Source organism: Salmo trutta, chromosome 9 (assembly GCF_901001165.1).
Source record: "Salmo trutta chromosome 9, fSalTru1.1, whole genome shotgun sequence".
In the NCBI taxonomy this organism is placed as follows: Eukaryota; Metazoa; Chordata; class Actinopteri; order Salmoniformes; family Salmonidae; genus Salmo; species Salmo trutta.
In genome coordinates this window covers 40868385-40889077 of record NC_042965.1, presented here as the reverse complement: position 1 = coordinate 40889077, position 20693 = coordinate 40868385, and the positions used below count along the sequence as shown (strand labels likewise).

The window sequence follows — 20693 nt, the reverse complement described above, 5'->3', positions numbered from 1 at the left end:
GCGATATGATCTGAAACCCCCCTTGGCCCTTTTGACTACGAATTGCTACTTTTTTGTCGTTACTCTAATTTGCATTTTACTCATTTGTTTTGCAGACAAGGCTTGCTCCTCCAGCTGGCTATTTCAGTTACAGATGCAGCACGTCAATAGAAATAAAAGCTCAGTTTAGTTTATAGCAGGGGTGTGAAACACATGCCAGGGGGTCCAATCCAGCCTACTGGTGGTTGAGTAAAACAACAATTTACTTAAATGATGAAACCAAATCTAAACAGAGGTCCCTCCCCTCTGACCTTCTCCTCCAATGGATTTTGAGGAGTCGAGAAGAGGTGGTGAAGAGTATGCGATTGAGATTATCCCTGTGTCGATATTATAATGGACCTACATTCATCAGCACGCTAATAATCACCGAAATGAAAGTTCGACAGTCAGGGAACATCGAAAAATTCTCCAAACTTTTTGATGGTGAGGAAATTTAACCAATCCGGACCTCGTCTGAGACCGAATGCAGCTTCCAGGGCAAAATGAGTTTGACACCCCTGGCCTTTAGCTACAGATCCAATAAATCACCAGTTCATCTTAAATGCATTTGTATTCTTTATTATGTTGTTCCACCATCATTCCTTCCTTGTACAGTATAAAGCTTTAGCCATACAAAAACGACCACTGTCTACTGTTAAAACCTGTGAGTATTTCATGGAAATACTAGCTGTATGACGACAAAATGAAATGTTTCATGCATCTTTTCAAAATAAAACGGAAATATGAAACCTAAAATTAAAGAAAAAAAAAACTGGCAAAAACATAATTCCTGCAATATTAAGTGTTGTTGAAATCTGAATGACATGATTAGGTTTATGACTACCAATGTCTACAAGAAATTATGAATTTAAGAACATAATACTATTGAAAAAAAAGTAAAACAAAAAAGACTCATTTAACCAAAAGGCATGTTTGTTTTTTTTAATGTAGATTAACCATTGGAATGCAATAAATGCGAAATCAATTGAAATCAGTTTTAAATCAATCTATGCCACAAGAAAATGCAGCATGCATCTAACTAATACACATTCAATTTTGCCCATCCTTAAGACTCGTAAAACGACAAAACATCTCCCTTAGGAGAGTAGAGATATAGTGACGCATGCATTTGGACTTGAATACTGCCCAGATCTTGTGATGACATGGCGTTTCATGACATCTAGCTTGTACATGAACAGCTCTTGCAACGCAAGTCAGTATCCCAACATGCTTACTGCTCTAGTTTTCATCCTAAATGAAGGTGTGGTTAACCATACAGTCCAAGAAGGGAATAAACACAGCCAATGGGTGCATCCCAACTGACACCAGTTACCACATATAGTGCACTACCGTCGACCAGTGTCCTAGGCCCTGGTCAAAATTAGTGCACTATATAGCAAACAGGCTGCCATTTGAGACGTAGATATTTATTATTATCATTACACTGGGCCTCTGCTCAGTGAGGTAACCATGCTTGTCCATGTCTTAGACTGTAAACATGTCTACAATAAGAGTGAACTGTTTACCAATTTTATGTCATCAATGTTGTCAACTATGCTAGATGAATTTCGTTTTTCAGACCTGGGGCATATTTTTGTTCCAGTCCAAGACTATCACACCTATTTCAAACAACTCAATGATTGGTTGATCAATTCAGAATCAGGTGTGATACATGTTGTGCTCAAAACAAAACCAGGACCAGGATTTAAAGCCTCAGTACTATCCTAGTATGTGTGTGATTGCTATAAGTTAAAGGCATATAGATATATTTTTTTCTCCAACAAACAAGAGTCCATTGGTATGTTTTTTCTAGTATGAAGAAGATTCCAGCCATGCACTGTTTTGGTTTCTAGGGTTTGTGTCCGTGCTAGTTGTTGTCCTTCACCCACTGCTCTATCCACTGGACTACCTGCTCCAGGTTGCGCTCCAGGTCCTCAGGCTCGTTGCTGGGCAACTGGTGGACAATCTCCTCCTTGTAGGCCTCCATGGCCTCCTCATAGATGGTCTGGAAGATCTCACACTGGACATTGTCCTGCAATTTCTTCCCTGTGTAGCCCCTGTGGAGAGAGAGAAAGAGAGAGAGAAAAATACACATCATGTGTTAGAGCTTTCTGAATACTCCATTGGGTCTTACCAGGGAAGAGTTTTGATCTCTCTCTCGGGGATACACAGAGAGAAATGAGAGATTGTACAAAACACTTCCCTATGTAGCCCCCCCCCCCCCCATGAAGGAGAAGGAAAGGGAGGAGCATGTCAGCGAGTGGTGAGAGCGAGAGAGCGAGAGAGACCCTTTTTAGACTACTGAGCCGAGACATACTGGGCTGTGATCCACTGGCCCGTTAACGCACCAACCATAGTGGCTGAAAGCACGATGAGCAAATAAAACCTCTGAGCCAGCGCAAAAAGATTTAGGTTGGCACGATAGTATGAAAATAAAAAACGTAAGGAGGAGGCGCACACAGGGTCATAGTGTCTGTAGCCCATTTGGAAAACAGCACGGCAGTGATAATGTAGTCCGTGTTCACGACGTCTATTTGCCAGGAGAAACCCCACCTGCCCTCCAGCCGGCTGTAGAGGTTGGTGTTGTCCGTACGGAGCACGAAGACAATCTGGAACCAGCGTTCTGGGAAGAAGTCACAGCCGTGGTAGTCCACTATCACCCCTCCATCCCCCATCTTATCCTCCAGCTCATCCACCACCTGGAACAAGGCAATAAAACAGTCAGCCTTAAAACAGCGAGGGGAAACAAACACACACAAGTCGTGTGGCGGGTAACTGCAATACCTAAAATACACTGGCTTTGTCATGATGTGAATAGACTGTTTTAGATGAAATAAGACTCACCCGGTCTTCATCTAACACTGGGCACTGGTACTCTTCATCAAATCCATCAAACAGCTGCCCTGAAGAGACCAAGACAAACAACGTCATCAGTACGGTCTTCAAAACTTCTAATTAGATAGGCCTATTTATACTCCCGTCATGTGAAAACACAATGAGTTGTGATGGGGTAGCGTTATGATAGATACAGTGGCTTCAGAAAGTATTCATACCCTTGACTTATTCCACTTTTGTGTTACAGCCTGAATTCAAAATGGATTAAATCTGGGGGTTTTTCCTCACCAAAAAGTAAAAACATGTTTTTAGAAATGTTAGCAAATGTATTGAAGAGAAATATAGGAAATATCTAATTTACATAAGTACTCACACCCAAGTCAAACCTTTGGCAGTGATTTAAAGCTGTGATTCTGAGTCTAAGAGCTTTTCACACCTGGATTGTGCAACATTTGCCCACTATTATTTTCTAAATTATTCAAGCTCTGTCAAATTAGTTGCTGATCATTGCTAGACAACCATTTTTAGGTCTTGCTATAGATTTAAGCAGATTTACATACAGTACCAGTCAAAAGTTGACACACCTGCTCATTCAAGGGTTTTTCTTAATTTTTTACTATTTTCTACATTGTAGAATAACAGTGAAGACATCAAAACTATGAAATAACACATGGAATCATGTAAGCCAAAAAGTGTTAAATTTAAATACATTTTATATTTGAGATTCTTCAAAGTAGCAACCCTTTGCCTTGATGACAGCTTTGCACACTCATGGCATTCTCTCATCCAGCTTCATGAGGAATGCTTTTCCAACAGTCTTGAAGGAGTTCCCACATATGCTGTGCACTTGTTGTCTCCTTTTCCTACACTCTGCGGGTCCAACTCATCCCAAACCATCTCAATTGGGATGAGGTCGGGTGATTGTGAAGGCCAAGTCATCTGATGCAGCACTCAATCACTCTCCTTCTTGGTCAAATAGCCCTTACACAGCCTGGAGGTGTGTTTTGGGTCATTGTACTGTTGAAAAACAAATGATAGTCCCACTAAGCACAAACCAGATGGGATGGCGTATCGCTGCAGAATGCTGTGGTAGCCATGCTGGTTAAGTGTGCCTTGAATTCTAAATAAATCAGACAGTGTCACCAGCTAAGCCCCCCCCCACACCATCACACCTCCTCCTCCATGCTTCACAGTTGGATCCACACATGCAGAGATCATCCGGTCACGTACTCTGCATCTCACATAGACACGGCAGTTGGAACCAAAAATCGCAAATTTGGACTCATCAGAACAAAGGACAGATTTACACCAGTCTAATGTCCCTCAATCATGTTCCGTGGCCCAAGCAAGTCACTTCTTCTTATTGGTGTCCTTTAGTAGTGGTTTCTTTGCAGCAATTCGACCATGAAGGCCTGAATTCTAAATAAATAGACTCTGCATCTCACAAAGACACAGCGGTTGGAACCAAAGACTCATTAGACCAAAGGACAGATTTCCACCAGTCTAATATCCATTGCTCGTGTTTATTGGCCCAAGCAAGTCACTTCTTATTGGTTTTCTTTAGTAGTGGTTTCTTTGCAGTAATTCGACCATGAAAACCTGATTCATACAGTCTCCTCTGAACAGTTAATGTTGAGATGTGTCTGTTACTTGAACTCTTAAGCATTTATTTGGGTTACCTCTAATGAACTTATCCTCTGCAGCAGAGGTAACTCTGGGTCTGCCATTCCTGTGGCGGTCCTCATGAGAGCCAGTTTCATCATAGGGCTTGATGGTTTTTGCGACTGCACTTGAAGAAACTTTCAAAGTTCTTGAAAGTTTTCAGATTGACTGACCTTCATGTCTTAAAGTAATGATGGACTGTCATTTCTCTTTACTTATTTGAGCTGTTCTTGCCATAATATGGACTTGGTCTTTTACCAAATAGGGCTATCTTCTGTATACCACCCCTACCTTGTCAAAACACAACTGATTGGCTCAAACGCATTAAGAAGGAAAGAAATTCCACAAATTAACAAGGCACACCTGTTAATTGAAATGCATTCTAGGTGACTACCTCATGAAGCTGGTTGACAGAATGCCAAGAGTGTGCAAAGCTGTCATCAAGGCAAAGGGTGGCTACTTTGAAGAATCTCAAACATAAAATATGTTTTGATTTGTTTAACACTTTTTTGGTTACTACATGATTCCATATGTGTTATTTCATAGTTTTGATGTCTTCACTATTATTCTACAATGTAGAAAATAGTACAAATAAAGAAAAACCCTGGAATGAGTAGGTATCCAAACGTTTGACTAGTAATGTAAGTCAAAACTATAACTCGGCCACTCAGGAACATTCACTGTCTTGGTAAGCAACTCCAGTGTAGATTTGGCCTTGTGTTTTAGGTTATTGTCCTGCTGAAAGGTGAATTAATCTCCCAGTGTCTGGTGGAAAGCAGACGTAACAGGTTTTCCTCTCGGATTTTGCCTGTGCTTAGCTCCATTCCGTTTCTTTTTTATCTTGAAAAACTCCCCAGTCTGATTATAAGCATACCCATAACATGACGCAGCCACCACTATGCTCATCTATAAGTCTTTGCTAGGTAAAGCCCTGCCTTATCTCAGCTCACTGGTCACCATAGCAACACCCACCCATAGCACGTGCTCCAGCAGGTATATTGCACTGGTCATCCCCAAAGCCAACACTTCCTTTGGCCGCCATTCCTTTCAGTTCTCTGCTGCCAATGACTGGAACTAATTGATTTTTTATATCTCCCTCTCTAACTTTAAGCATCAGCTGTCAGAGCAGCTTACTGATCACTGTACCTGTACACAGCCAATTGGTAAATAGCACACCCAACTACCTCATCCCCATATTGTTACTTATCCTCTTGCTCTTTTACACCCCAGTATCTCTACTTGCACATCATCATCTGCACATCTATCACTCCAGTGTTAATGCTAAATTGTAATTATTTTCACCTCTAGGGCCTATTTATTGCCTACCTTACTCTTCTACATTTGCACACACTGTATATAGATTTTTCTAATGTGTTATTGACTGTACGTTTGTTTAACTCTGTGTTGTTGTTTTTGTCGACACGACTTTGCTTTATCTTGGCCAGGTCGCAGTTGTAAATGAGAACTTGTTCTCAACTGGCCTACCAGGTTAAATAAAGATGAAATAAATGAATAAATGCTTGAAAAAAAATGGAGAGTGGTATTCAGTAATGTGTTGCATTTGCACAAACATAACACTGTACTCAGGACAAAAAGTTAACTGCTTTGCCACAAAGCTTTAGTGCCTTGTTGCAAACAGGATATTTTTATTCAGTACAGGCTTCCTTCTTTTCACACTGTCAATTAGGTTATTATTATGGAGTAACTACAATGTTGTTGATCCATTCTCAGTTTTTTTCTATCACAGCCATTAAACTCTAATTGTTTTAAAGTCACTACTGGCCTCATGTTGAAATCCCTGAGACGTTTCCTTCCTCTCCGGCAACTGAGTTAGGAAGGACGCCTGTATCTTTAATAACTTCACCATGCTCAAAGGGATATTTCAATGTCTGCTTATTAAAAATGTTTACCCATCTACCAATAGGTTCCCTTCTTTGCGAGGCATTGGAAAACATCCCTGGTCTGTGTGGTTCGATCTGTGATTGAAATTCACTGCTCGACTGAGGGACCTTACAGATAATTATTTAAGCAATCATGTTAAACACTTATTGCACACAGAGTGCATCCATGCAACTTATTACGTGACTTGTTAAGCACATTTTTCCTCCTGAACTTATTTAGGCTTGCCATAACAAAGAGGTTGAATATTTATCGACTCAAGAAATGTAAACTTTTCACTTTTTATCAATTAGTAAAAATGTTAAATAACATAATTCCACTGGCATTATGTGGTGTTGTGTGTAAGCCAATGACAATGTTTTTCTCTCAATTTCATCCATTTTAAATTCAGGCTGTAACAACAAAATGTGGAAACAGACGAGGTGTGTGAATACTTTCTGAAGAGACAGTAGCTAGAGTACCCTTATGCACTTGGTCATCTGGGGTCTATTCATTAGTCAGAATACGTTTGGAAAACGTTTTTTTCCCGCAACAGAAACCCTTTATGATCCAAATGCAAAGAACGGGGAGAGACCTAACTGACCAATAGAAACTCGTTTTCGCTGCAAAACATTTTCCGTTTGGAGTTAACCGTTTCCATTGCAAAACGTTTTGCAGCGGGATCACACTAATGAATAGACCCCCTAGTGTGTCTTCTTACCTTCTTGTGCCAGGTCGCCTACATTGACATAGGTTAGTCCTGTCCTCTGGGCAAGCTCTTTTCCCAGAGTGGTCTTCCCTACGCCAGGGGTGCCTGTCAGGACCGCATAATCATTATAAACAACGTGCTAACTAGGTAGGTAGCTACCTCAATTTTAGCCTAGTTCGCCGTTGTACATCTGCAACTACGTCCCAAACATCATACATTTTCTATTTCTAAATGTGGTATCTATGCAAACCATTTGAAAGTGAATGATGCTAAAGTTACGAAGGGGGTTGTTAGGTACATCACCTACTAGTAGCTAGCTAACGTTACCAGACAGGAATTTCGACCACGCAGCATCTTTCGAGCTTATTTGTGGTGCATCATTGGCTAACCACAAGCACATAATCTCCCTGAACGGTCTATACACTTACAAATTAAATATCCTTATAGAGGCGGGTAGACGGTGATAGATAAATAGATAGTTAACTCGTTGGATGGGGACTTGTTTAACATTACCTGTCAATAGAATATTTGGTCGCTTCATGATTTTCATCGCTGTTTTTCCTCGCCTTGCGTGCTCTGCACGTGACCAAATACAGGTACCTTAGAACTCGGAAAGTTCTCCTATTTTGTTCGTTACTTTTTTTATTTTTTTTTAACAAAACCAGACCATTTGTAACAATCAGTAAACCACTCAAATCAAAGTTACTTATGAGTAAAATACAACAAAGCTTCGTGAATCGTGTATTTGGAGAGAACACGCGCCCCTTGTGAGTGTTGTGACGTCAGTATTACGCGCCGCGTTGCCGGAAGGACCTCGATTTTAAAGGGAAAACGGTCCCCGTTGTGGTGTTTTCAATCGACGTTTGTTATGTATTTGCGTTTCTGTTTACAAACTTAAGTTATAATACATGTGACTTTCAAAGTGGATGGATTTACTTCAGAGGATGGCCAAGAAAGGTATGCTTACTTTGTTTCGTTTATCTAGCTAGGTTTGTGCGTGAGAAGTGAATTCTGCGTCGGTAGCTAACTAACTAGCAACTTTAGCTTAACGTTACTTTGTTAATTAACTTGTTTGCCAACTGGAGTTAGCTAGACTATTCGAAACGTTGGATGTGTTAGCTACTATTGTAGCTCTGGGGACGACCTTATTCTTACTTAGTTATGCCACGTAGATAGCTATTACTCAGTAGAAAACTCAATCGCTAGCAAACGTTCGTAGAATTAGCGCTAGGTAGCTACGTTAGCTAGCTAAGCTAGTCTTTTCTGCATTCGTTATGATATAAGCTAATGTTTGTTTTCTATTCCATCTTCCTCAGTCTTGCATTGACCAGCTGGCTCCTTTTGTCAATGTGAAGCACCACATCTTATGATGTCAAAACTTTATCTGAGAGGAAAAGTAGCCTCAAATAAAGTGAGTTCATGGTGTGCGAGTGTGGATGCGGGTCTGTGAGTGAGTTCAAAGTAGATCGCTAGCACGTAAGGATGCACTGTCACTTCACTAACATCTCTCTCCCCCCAGCTGGATCGTTGGGTGGAGCCATCATTCGGTGAACACCTCGGCAATGCCAACCTCTCGCTCTCCTCAGGCATTGGAGGCGTAGCCCCCTCTGGAGATACCTGGGTTGGCAAGGCCCGGCCGTCCAGCACCGACCCCAACAGCAGCAAACGCCTCCGTAAGAGGAGGGCAGACCCCAACGCCTCCAAGCTCCAGACCTCTACCTCCACAAAGCCTGCACAGGGGGACCAGGATGAGCCCTGGGTGGACACACACAAACCCCACTCTCAGGTAACCATCCTGGGGGGAAAGACTAGACCACCAGACCCCACTGGAGTGAAGTTGTGAATTTCATCACACACCTATCTCTGTTTGGCCTTGTGTAGGCTGAACTGGCCGTCCACAAAAAGAAGATTGAAGAGGTGGAGGATTGGATGAGAGTACACGTGGACCCCAAGACTGCAAAGGTTTGGCTCTGATGTTTTTAAAGCTCAAAAGATGGCTATAGATCACTGTTATGGCACTATGCATTCATCACAGTTTTAGAGACACTTTTATCACTTCAAATGATGAATATTTGTGTTTTCAATTGAGAATAATACACCAAATCAAAGCTAAAACATGGCCTACTGCTCATTTATACCAACAGAACCCCATGAAAAATCTGAATAAATATTAAATATATATATATTGTGCACAAGCACATTTTATTGCACTGCCCCACCCCAAACATTTTCCCATTTCTATGAAATCTAATCTAAACACAAGTTTTCTGAAAGCTCTCAGTCCTGAAATTTTACTGTGCCCTCATGTCCACAGGGTAGCGCTGTCCTGCTGTTGACCGGTCCGTCGGGGTGTGGGAAGTCAGCTACAGTGCAGGTTCTAGCCCAGGAACTGGGCTACAGGATGCAGGAGTGGAGCAACCCCTCCAGCCTCTCAGAGTACCGACCCAGCTCAGACCCTGACACTTACAGACAGACCTTCGACCCAGGTGAGAAAAACCTGGTGTGTATTCAGTGGTGTAAACCTTTCTGAACGTTGCCGATAGAAATGGATTGTGTGGGGCTGACATGATTCCTTATTCTACATAACAAACTATCCTATCTGTTAAGTAAATTTTTGTAACATTGCACCCTCCTAAACAGGCCCGAGGCCTGTCTGGACCAAACCTGCTAGTACCTCTAGTTTGTGTTTTCCCATTTTAGTTTTTTGTTGATAATTCGTTTTATTGTACTGTATATTCCAGAAGTTGACGCAATAAACGTCATTGGACAAATAACAGTTGGATTGCCAGCGTACATCCAACTCATAATCACATGAACTTTACCGTTTTCTTCCTTCCTCCCCAGACTCGAGGTTCAATGGTTTCTATGGCAGCTCTCAAACAGGCCTGTTCCAGGAGTTCCTTCTCAGGGCCAACAAGTACAACCGCCTGCAGATGAGCGGAGAGGGAGGGGCCTCGGACTCAGACAGGAAGCTCATACTGGTGGAGGTACAGTACACTACCTACTTAGTACTTACAGACAGTATCGTTGCCACGACAACACGGCACTTAAATGTTTACAGTAGTAATAAAAGCTTTACGTATTTTTGAAGTTTCTTTCTTGACATTGAGTTAATCATTTGTCTATCCGGTGTTCATTTCTTTCTTTCTCTCTCGCTCTCGCACGCTCTCAGGACTTTCCTAACCAGTTCTACAGGCAGCCTGGGTGCCTGCATGATATTCTGAGGTGAGCTCATCGTGTTTTGAGCGACTCACTGTGACTGCAGAAGATATTAATACTGAGGTTTTGTTCTGTATTAATTTGTGTGTGTATGTATGTACATGTTCTTCCTCTGTCAGGCGGTTTGTGAAGACGTGCCGGCGTCCCCTGCTGTTCATCGTGTCTGACAGTCTGAGTGGAGACAGCAGCTCCAGACTGCTGTTTCCTAAACATGTACAGGAAGAGCTGGGGGTCTGCAACATCAGGTACTTTACAGTAAACTCTGTACACTAACCCAAAACACGGCCCACTGTTCCCTAAACATGTACAGGAGGAAGTGAACATTAGCGACATCAGGTAGATTGTTGACATGTTATCTTTCTCTAACCCAGTGGCCCCCTTCTTCTGTTTCCAGTTTTAACCCTGTGGCTCCCACCAGTATGATGAAGGTTCTGAGCCGGATTGTGTCTGTACAGGCAGTAAAGGTAAAACAACATGTCTTTGTATGCATGGGAGTGTATGTAGCCTAGTGGTTAGATTGTTGGGCCAGTAACCAAAAGGTTGCTGTATTGAATCCCCGAGCTGACAAGGTAAAAATCTGTCATTCTGCCCCTGAACAAGGCAGTTAACCCCACTGTTCCCCGGTAGGCCGTTATTGTAAATAAGAATTTGTTCTTAACTGACTTGCCTAATTAAATAAAGGTTAAATGTAAAAAAAAAGATATATATATAATAGTAATATACAAGTGTGTGTGTGTGTGTGTGTGTGTGTGTGTGTGTGTGTGTGTGTGTGTGTGTGTGTGTGTGTGTGTGTGTGTGTGTGTGTGTGTGTGTGTGTGTGTGTCCACAGAGTGGAGGAAAGATGTGTGTTCCTGACAAAGCTGCTTTGGAGCTGCTGTGTTCAGGATCCTCTGGGGACATCCGCAGTGCCATCAACAGCCTGCAGTTCTCCTGTCTCACAGGTGAGGGCGCCACACAACGGTTCAGTGGTCAGTCACCTGCTGCTCCTAATCCTGCTGACCACTGGTCTAAAATCAATAGCTTCCTAACCGTTTAGCATTGTGACACACCTAGAGCTTTTGGGTTTTTGGTTTCCTAGACACATATGGCCTAGTCCTGGACTAAGAAGCATATTCAATGGAAATTATACATTTTAAAGAGCTTTTTTTTAAGTCTAGGACTAGGCTTAATCTGTGTCAGGGAAACCGGCCTCTTTAGCCAGGACCTAGACTGAATTTGTGACTGAAAGGTAATAGACTACGACCGACCAGTAGTTTACTGATGATGAACGGCTGACTGAAAGGTAACAGACCAGTAGTCCACTGATGATGAACTGCTGACTGAAAGGTAACAGACCAGTAGTCTACTGATGAACTGCTGACTGAAAGGTAATAACAGACCAGTAGTCTACTGATGATGAACTGCTGACTGAAAGGTAATAACAGACCAGTAGTCTACTGATGAACTGCTGAAGTAATTAATATATTAAAGTCAGTGAACCACCTGTAAAAGTTGTTCTCCACGGTTCTAATGTTCCAGACCAGTCTATGAAGAAGGGGTTCTGGGCGGTGGAAAGGGGAAAGGCCACGGCGACCTCGTCGGGGAGAGCCGTTGTCAAGGCAACGCGTGGGAAGAGGAAGGCCAAAGACGCAGAGGGGCGGGACAAGGAGCAGGCGATAGGGGGGAAAGACGCCTCCCTCTTTCTCTTCAGAGCACTCGGCAAGATCCTCTACTGCAAGAGTGAGTGACGTCAGGGGGAAATGGGCATTACGTGGTGAAAGCCTAACAGGGAAATGGCTTTTACCTGTCCAGTGTGAACGGAATAGAAAGATGGAGAGGAAGCCTTTTCATAGCATTTAGATTCAGCAGGGATACAACATTGAGGAACATTCAGATAGAGATGTATTATAGAGAACAAACGTGCATCTCTGACATGTAGAATAAGGAATCAGAACAGCTCTGTTCGTCACAATTATACCAGTAATGTTCCACAATGTTACATTGCTGGGAGGAGGGGCTCTGTTGAAGTGGATGGATTTTGATTGGCTGGTGTGTTTTATGATTTGACAGGGGAGAGCCCTGAGGGTTCAGAAGGTTCCCAAGGACCCAGTCTGCCTGCACACCTCTCAGAGCATCACAGAGACAGGCTACTGGTGGACCCAGAGGTACAACACAGACCAACACATAGACAGACCTAATGTGTCATCATATAACCCCCCACCTCCCTCTCCCCTATCAGGCTGTAGTAGAACGCTCCCACATGTCAGGAGAGTTCTTCAGCCTGTACCTGCAGCAGAATTACCTGGAGTTCTTCTCTGATGTGGAGGATGTGGCCCGGGCCTCAGAGTACCTGTCTGATGCTGACTTCCTCACTGCCGAGTGGAGCGTGAGTAGTACTAGGACTGGGCATTATGGCCTAAAAATCAAACATGGCCGATTTCACTATATATATATATATATATATCAATTTTTTGGTTTCATAACATTTTCTCAAAGTTTGCCTTTGGTGTACAATTTAAAGGTCAAATAAACAGCAATTCAAACAGTCAGCAATAATCTAATGAATTCAGGGTTTGTGAAGTTATACCTAGGCTAAATATAAGCCTTCCTCAATCATAACACCCACTAATAATGTAATTATTTGATCAAAATAGTTTAACCAGCTTTTTTTTTCAATAATCACTGATCTGGCTTTCTAGTCTCTGAAAATGGGCTTTTTGTAAAAACAATGTTTTACCAGAACCATGCATAATGCACATTCACTAATAATCAATGACTGCATGTAGCAGGCAATATAGGCAATTAACACAGGTCTCATCAACATTCAGCTAATCTTTATATTTCTAGTTTAGTCCATTTCAGATCTGTTTGCTAGCTAACAAGACAGAACAGTTGAATTGTGAACACACCATTCTGTCAGTCTCTGTTTGATCAGCATGCTAGCCTGTCCACTTTGTTCAGATGTTGAAATCAAATTGCCTGCCTTATTTCTCAGAATGACAACTGCTTTCCCAGTTCCTTATAGAGTTGTGTTTTATCCTTATTGCACAAGAGGCGTGTGAGTAGAACTGTTCACAAACCAATAAAATTCCTGGTTTTAAAGAATAGAAAAAACACCATTGTCCAAATGTACATGACAACATCGAGCACTCGGATGTCAAAATGTCAGGACCATGAGGCTATGAAATATTTATATCTAACATTGAGTACTTGGATTGGGACTCTGTCCCATAGTCAAGTTTTTCATATGATGCCCCACTGGTATCATATCACAAGCAATGCATATGCTTATTGAGTTACTGTTGCAAAACGTTTCCCGGCTAGCAGGCAGTGTCATTGTGTGTGTAGTCTCGTAGCACCATGGGGGAGTACGGCTCTTCTGTCGCCACCAGAGGTCTTCTACACTCCAACTCTGGTCACGTGGCTGGCGGCTTCAGACCCCTACACAAACCCAACTGGCTATTGGTCAACAAGAAGGTAACTTTAACACGCATAAGCGCACACAAACACTTATGCACACACATACACAATCACGCACGCATGCTTACACAGTCACTCACACAAACATATTCAGGCCCAAGCTCAAACCCATACTTGCCACTGGTCAAGATAAGGTAAAAGATCAGAAGGTTATGATGGAAACACTCACACACACATTGGGGTTGTTACCAGTAACATGAGGGGACTTTCTGGTGTGTGTGTGTGATTTCAGTACCGCGAGAACTGCCAGGCTGCCCAGTCTCTCTTCATCAGTTTCTGCCTGACGCCTGTTAGTCTCCAGACAGAGCTACTTCCTTACCTCGCCCAGCTCAGCAACCCCTTGAGGAATCCAGGTTAGACACACACGTGACCTGCATTGCCCTACAACCTTAGAATTAAAGATTATACACACACACAAACAATCAAAGAGTATAGAAATAGATTACCAGAACAGAAACATCCTCATCTTTGTTGAACCTTTTATTTGATAGTTTCCACATGAGCCCTGTATACATACATTTCTAAAATATTCACATGTCTATCTTCACATCTGTACACATCAATACACACATCTAAATTCACATCTATATTCACATCTATACACATCAATACACACATCTAAATTCACATCTATACTCACATCTATATTCACATCTATATTCACATCAATACACACATCTATATTCACATCTGTACACATCAATACACACATCTATATTCACATCTGTACACATCAATATTCACATCTATACACATCAATACACACATCTATATTCACATCTGTATTCACATCTATACACACATCTATATTCACATCAGTACATGTAGCGCAAAACACAATGATAGAAAACAAACACATTCTTCAGTAAGAAGGTCCTCAGTCAGCCATCTGAATTTCCCTACGGCGGGTAGGCAACTAGATTCAGCCACGGCCTGTTCTTTTTGTCGGCTGGTCAGGGGCTGCAAGATAATTCTAATCATTTGTACAACACAAATTGACCAACTCAACCCCAAAAGAGATTGTATTTGAAAAGAACAATAATTTCATACCTGGATTACGTTGAGACACGATAACATCTTTTTTTGATATGATTTGTGGGAAAACTTTTAAACGGATTTCCTAAATTTAAACTCATTCCCCGGTGACACACTTTTAGGGGCATAAAATATCACCTGCGGGACGTTTTGGACCTGTGGGACACCTTTTTTCCAACCCATGCCCTAGATGCACACAATTTCTAACATTTTAGAGAGCCTTGGAGAATATTACAAAAGTAAGGTACAAAAAAAAAGAAAGCAGCTTTACCTAACTGAGTGGAGATGGACAGGATCTCCGTAGTTGGCTGTCTCTGAGACCGGGTCTGGTGTATCAGGACGTCTGGAAGTTCTAAACAGAATGTCCTTTTTATTCTTGCCTGCCCACACCAGCAGAAAGAAGAGCTCTGTTTGCTACGGGGTTAAATTTAGTAAATTAGACAAACTTTTATGCCTGTAAGCAGCTCTTCTAAAAAATTTATATTTCATTCCGCTGTTCACGTACGCACAGCCCCCTGCCAGGCAGTGTTGCAGCGGGAGGTCCGATAGGATAAAGGATTCGTAGTTCTTTGTGCAATTACATTTTTCCAGCTATGAAACAAAACAGCCACTGCAGCATTTATTTTACTATAAATGTGATCATACTTGACTATTTTTTTTAATCACAAATGCTCGTGAAATGCTCAAACTGTGGAGCCCTGACCACCCACCAACCAACGTGGCTGGTGAAATAGACATCTTACCTGCCAATGCCAAAATCTACCCACATTTGCCAGGTGACTGGTGTTAATTTTAGGCATGGTCAACTCTCTTTGCTTCATAATTTCACCCGTTCACTTCTCCTCGCATGTTTTAAGGTCCGATCATTTATATCGATGCTGCCTCATGTTAGCCTGGTACTATGATAAATCAAATGGTGAGGACGTTTGATACCATAGCGGGGCGATATTAGGGACAAAATATGAACTGCTGATGAGCATTCTGATTTAGTGACGGCAAACTGCCGCTGCAAGTCGAGGACACAGACATGCACCCCTCCACGCTGCTCATAATCTGCAGGTTTTTTTGGTCTATAAACTTGCAGATGGGTATTTTAACAATAATCTATTTAGGCATGTTAAAACACTTTCCGATCACGAGTATCAACCCACTATCAACTGTCAATTTACAGGTATGGCCAGGTTGCCACACCCCTACTGTCGATGTCAGTGACATGTACATTATGTCTTAATGAATATCATTGTTCTTCATTCAGTTTCCGTTTGAGGGCTTTAATCAAGGTTGCTATTAAGGAAACGAGCCACCAGGCAGGTTTGATTAGCTTGCATGCTACTAAGATAACCCACCTGTAGCATGTTATGCAAGTCTAATTGGAGTATTGTGTTAGAACAGTAAAGGGGTCTCCACCTACTGGGTGTGCAGGTTTTTGTTACAGCCCAGTACTAACACGTCTGACTCCCTCTCCCCTTCCATGTCTCCCTGTCCCTCTCTTTCTGTCCCCCTCCGTTTCCTTCTGTCTCTCCCATACAGCTCAGATAGCCTTCATTCAGGACGTGGGTTGTCTTTCCCGCAGAAAGTTGCCTGGCAGGTACATCACCAATAAGCGATCTTTTACTGTATTTGCACCATAGTGGGAAGTTATCTTACGTATTTTCTATGCCACTGACCTCCTTTTTTAAAAAATGTGTATTCCTTTCTCTCTCTCATCTGTCCAGGTTGAAACTGGAGGCTCTGACAGACAAAGACCCAGGGCTGCTGGAGTTGGACAGTGAGGAAGAGGAGGAGGTGGGGCTCGTGTCTTCATCTGTCGACCCAACCTCGGGCACCCTCTCTCGGGAGACAGGAGACCAGGGGGATCCCTCCCTGGAGCCTCTCCTACCAGGCAGCCAGGGCCCAGGGGCTGGGGGACCAGATGGAGACCTCCCTGCCTCACAGCCTCAGCCCACTACCACCTCAGCCCTTCTGGAGGAGGAGGACGTGGTCATAGAGGAATACGACAGTGATTTGTGATCGACAGAGCTGACACTCTAATCACAGTACAGAGACTTCGGATACATTCACCTCCCGCCTTTTGTGATTGACAGAGCTGACTTTCCAATAACAGGACTTCTAACATTGTCTGGCCCTAATGCCTTACTTTAAAACTGTGATCACTTACAGGACAGAACAGAAGAAGTTTGCGTTCGTTGGTTTTAAATGTCTGACTGTCACTGTATCTGTTATTGTTTCTTATGGTAATGACTGTAGTTTTCATATCAATGAATTTCTGGTTTTATTCATTACTGTTTTTCCTCAGTGAGTTCGGGGGGGGGCAAATTCCATCCCAATTCCTGTCTGATTCTATATCTGAACAAGTGACTTATATTGAAATGGAATTGGACCTGACACATTGGTTTATTTGAAACATTTATTAACAAAACACACATGACAGATGTTGTAGCTAGCTTTATTGCAGACTTTGTGTTTTTGTTAGGGTTTATTTATTTGTGTGTTTTAGAGCACTTTGAATATATTTTGTTTGGCTTTAGAACTGTTGATTACTTGGAGATGTGTACAGTGGTAGGTAGGCTTAATATACATGCCTGGCTTTTCAATTAGATTGTTCTTCATCCTCGTCTTTTTGTAAATGACCATGCCAAGAGTGCTTGGTAGTGAAAGGTTAACATTCACCTCTCTCTAGCTTCCACTGAATCTTGAAGAAAAGATTACTTAAAATGGTGGCCTCCATTTTAACTCAACGGAAGAGTAAAACAGAAAGTGAAATAAAGTATTTTGTTAATGTAATGTTTCCTCTTGAGTGCAGAAATAATGTCATCCAAGTCTCTTCCATTTATGGGCATCATATCAGAGAACCCCAATATGGCATAATAATTTTCTTTAAGATACCTATATAACTACAGCAAGCAAAGCAGTGAATAACAGTAATAATTTTAAACAACTATCAAATGTTTTATGTTGAGATATATCTTATTTTACTTTATTTAACCTTTATTTAACTAGGCAAGTCAGTTAAGAACAAATTCTTATTTACAATGACGGCCTACCGGGAAACAGTGGGTTAACTGCCTTGTTCAGGGGCAGAACGACAGAATGCATCCCAATCGTTTGATCTCAATCAGATTCATGGAAATATGCATTTAGATATTTTCTGAATGACTGTGAGAAAATGAGAGCAGATGGTGTTAACAAACTGCAGTGTATACAGCCTTTCTGTATTTTGTTAAAATCAAAGCAGCTTCTGCCTAATGGTGCAGTTTTGGCTGCATGATACATTTTTCTGACTATTCAGTTACCCATCCTAAAATGCAAGGGGCGCAACTTTCACTGGTGATGGGGGGGGGTCACGATTTGCTGGTAGAGAGAGACAAATGAGTAATCAATACTTATTGAAAATGAAAAGACGCAACGTTCGCTCAGCGTGGTAGCCTAACCTATGTGCGCGTTGTCTTTTTTCTTTTCAATTAGGATTACATGTTTTATTGTACTTCGACTCACGTTGGCTGAGCGTCCTCCACTTCTTTCCATGATCAATATTTATTTACAGACACTGAAGTAAACTACAGTCTAATCAAATGTAAGTTTATTTGATATTCAAGTGAACTGCTACGTGATTCTCCGCCCATGTAGAAAGCCTAGTCTATTTCAATAAGACCACACATACTAGGCGCACTTGAACTCTCTCGCCCAACAAGGAGAGGTAGGGCTACTGAAGTTGAGTGTGTGAATAATGTGAAAAATATGTGTTTTAATACAGTAGGTAGGATAACACACGCAAAGCAGAAAGAGGAACATTTCCAAATAATCTGTGGCACAACAAAAAATATTTTCATCCCAAAGTCGTCTGTCTGACCGTCCGCTCCCGCCCACAACATAAAAAAGGCAGGAATCCCGTGGGAATGCAGCCCTCTAGTGCAGTCAGTATACAACACTATGTTAATCATGTCTTAGCAGGATCAGATAGTGACAGGGGTCCCAGCAGGGTCAGACAGCCAGGGAAGACCAGTCTATGGAGCTCAGATGAATTTGCAGTATATTAACAATACCGGTGAATGATACAAAGTTCCATCTTGAATTAATGGGTAGACCTACAGTAGCTACAGGACAGCAGATTAAGCTTACATCTACAGTCTGGGATCTGGGAATAATGGTTATTTCAATTAATGAACCACTGATTCTATTCTTGCATAATATAATGTACACCAAGGTAGTTCTTTGTCATGCCTCATCTTAAGAGGATCAGATGGTGACAGGAGTCTCAGCAGGGACAGGCAGCCAGGGAAGACCAGTCTGGGACAGAGGTGAGGTGAATTTTTGCAGATACAACACTTTATTCTCTCTGTGCAGCAAACACTGGACAAGCCAGATGCTATTTTAAGGCAGTCTGACAAACATCCAAAGTTGATTTCCGAACTGTACACAAAACATGTCAAACAAAAATGTGAGGAAGACCTGGTAGAAGCTATTGATGATGATGAATGGATACAGATGTGCTTGAATGCCCAGTCATGTTCATATCATCTCAGACATAAATTACTGCAGTTGAAGGCCATCCATAGAACATCCTATATGCCAGTGAAACTGAATTACATGCACTCAGAAATGTCATTCTTCTGCTGGAGGTGTAAAAGGGGACATATTTGCATATGTTCTGGTGTGGTGAAGGCTCGCTGAATTCTGGCAAAGAGCATGTTCTTTTATCTCAGCATGTCTACAGATTCTACCTTCTCCCTGTTTTTGTTTGCTTGGAAATGTTGAAATGTCTGTTATCTGAAGAAACTGTGTAACCTAGCATTTATAGCAGCTAAGAAATGCATTGCATTAATTGTAAGATTGGTTATCCTCCCACAATGTCAAGTTATGTATCACTAGATTTGATTCATTACCAGATGAAGGGTATACTGGGCAACTTTCATAAGGTCTGGATGTGTTATATGGAATACAGTACGACTAAAGGAGTCTGTATTTAAAACATGCCCACGTCAGGTGAGATACCTAGTCAGTTGTACAACTGAATGCCTTCAACTGAAATGTGTCTTCCGCATGTAACCCAACCCCTCTGAATCAGAGAGGACTGCCTTACTCGTTCTGCCTTGAACGACTGATTTTTACCTTGTCAGCTCAGGGATTTGATCCAGCAACCTTTCGGTTATTGACCCAACCACTAGGCTACCCACTACCCCTTATTTTAGTAATCCCTAGCTGCTGGGCTGCTCAGTCCTGGCCCTGGGGGTCTGCCATCCTGTGGATTGTCAGTCTGGCCTTTGCAGTACACAACCAAAATCAATAATGAGCGTTTCACTAAGATCCTAAAGCTGTGTTTTGGGGCGCAGCAGGGTAATGGTCACATACACATGGATAGCAGATGTTAATGCGAATGTAGCGAAATGCTTGTGCTTCTAGTGTCACGACTTCCGCCGAAGTCGGTCCCTCTCCTTGTTCGGGCGGCGTTCGGCGGTCGACATCACCAGCCTTCTAGCCATCGCCGATCCACTTTGCATTTTCCATTTGTTTTGTCTTTAACTTACACACCTGGTTTCAATTCCCCAATTACTTGTTCATTATTTAAAGCTCTGTTCCCCCATGTTTGTTTGTGAGTAATTGTTTGTATGTAATACGGTCCATTTATTGTGGGCTTGCATTATTGCGTTGTATTTGTTTGTATTTTGAGTAAATACGTTTTTTACTCATATCTGCTGTCCTGCGCCTGACCACTCCACACCAGCTCACACAGACTTTATTACATCTAGTTCCGACCATGCAGTAATATCTAATGAGTAATCTAACAATTTCATAACAACTACCTTATACACAAGTGTAAAGGAATGAATAAGAATATGTACATATAACTATATGGCTGAGTGTCAGCCGAACGGCATAG

At 42.0% G+C, this 20693-nt stretch overlaps 2 protein-coding genes across 2 annotated transcripts; one reads left to right on the top strand and one right to left on the bottom strand.

Annotated features, from left to right (window-relative positions):
* Nucleotides 1-577: 577 nt before the first annotated feature.
* On the bottom strand, nt 578-7869 carry ak6 (adenylate kinase 6). The gene is made up of 5 exons (XM_029763732.1): nt 7616-7869; nt 7115-7207; nt 2863-2921; nt 2572-2717; nt 578-2075 (listed from the first exon to the last, which is right to left on the bottom strand). The coding sequence occupies exons 1-5, from the start codon at nt 7650-7652 to the stop codon at nt 1886-1888; spliced, it is 525 nt and encodes a 174-aa protein (XP_029619592.1). The 5' UTR covers nt 7653-7869; the 3' UTR covers nt 578-1885.
* A 41-nt stretch (nt 7870-7910) lies between these two features.
* On the top strand, nt 7911-17599 carry rad17 (RAD17 checkpoint clamp loader component). The gene is made up of 17 exons (XM_029763731.1): nt 7911-8059; nt 8419-8513; nt 8622-8888; nt 8984-9064; nt 9417-9588; nt 9947-10089; nt 10275-10327; nt 10441-10566; nt 10716-10785; nt 11151-11262; nt 11840-12040; nt 12371-12465; nt 12540-12686; nt 13649-13777; nt 14013-14133; nt 16346-16403; nt 16531-17599. The coding sequence occupies exons 2-17, from the start codon at nt 8469-8471 to the stop codon at nt 16823-16825; spliced, it is 2115 nt and encodes a 704-aa protein (XP_029619591.1). The 5' UTR covers nt 7911-8059; nt 8419-8468; the 3' UTR covers nt 16826-17599.
* Nucleotides 17600-20693: the final 3094 nt, after the last annotated feature.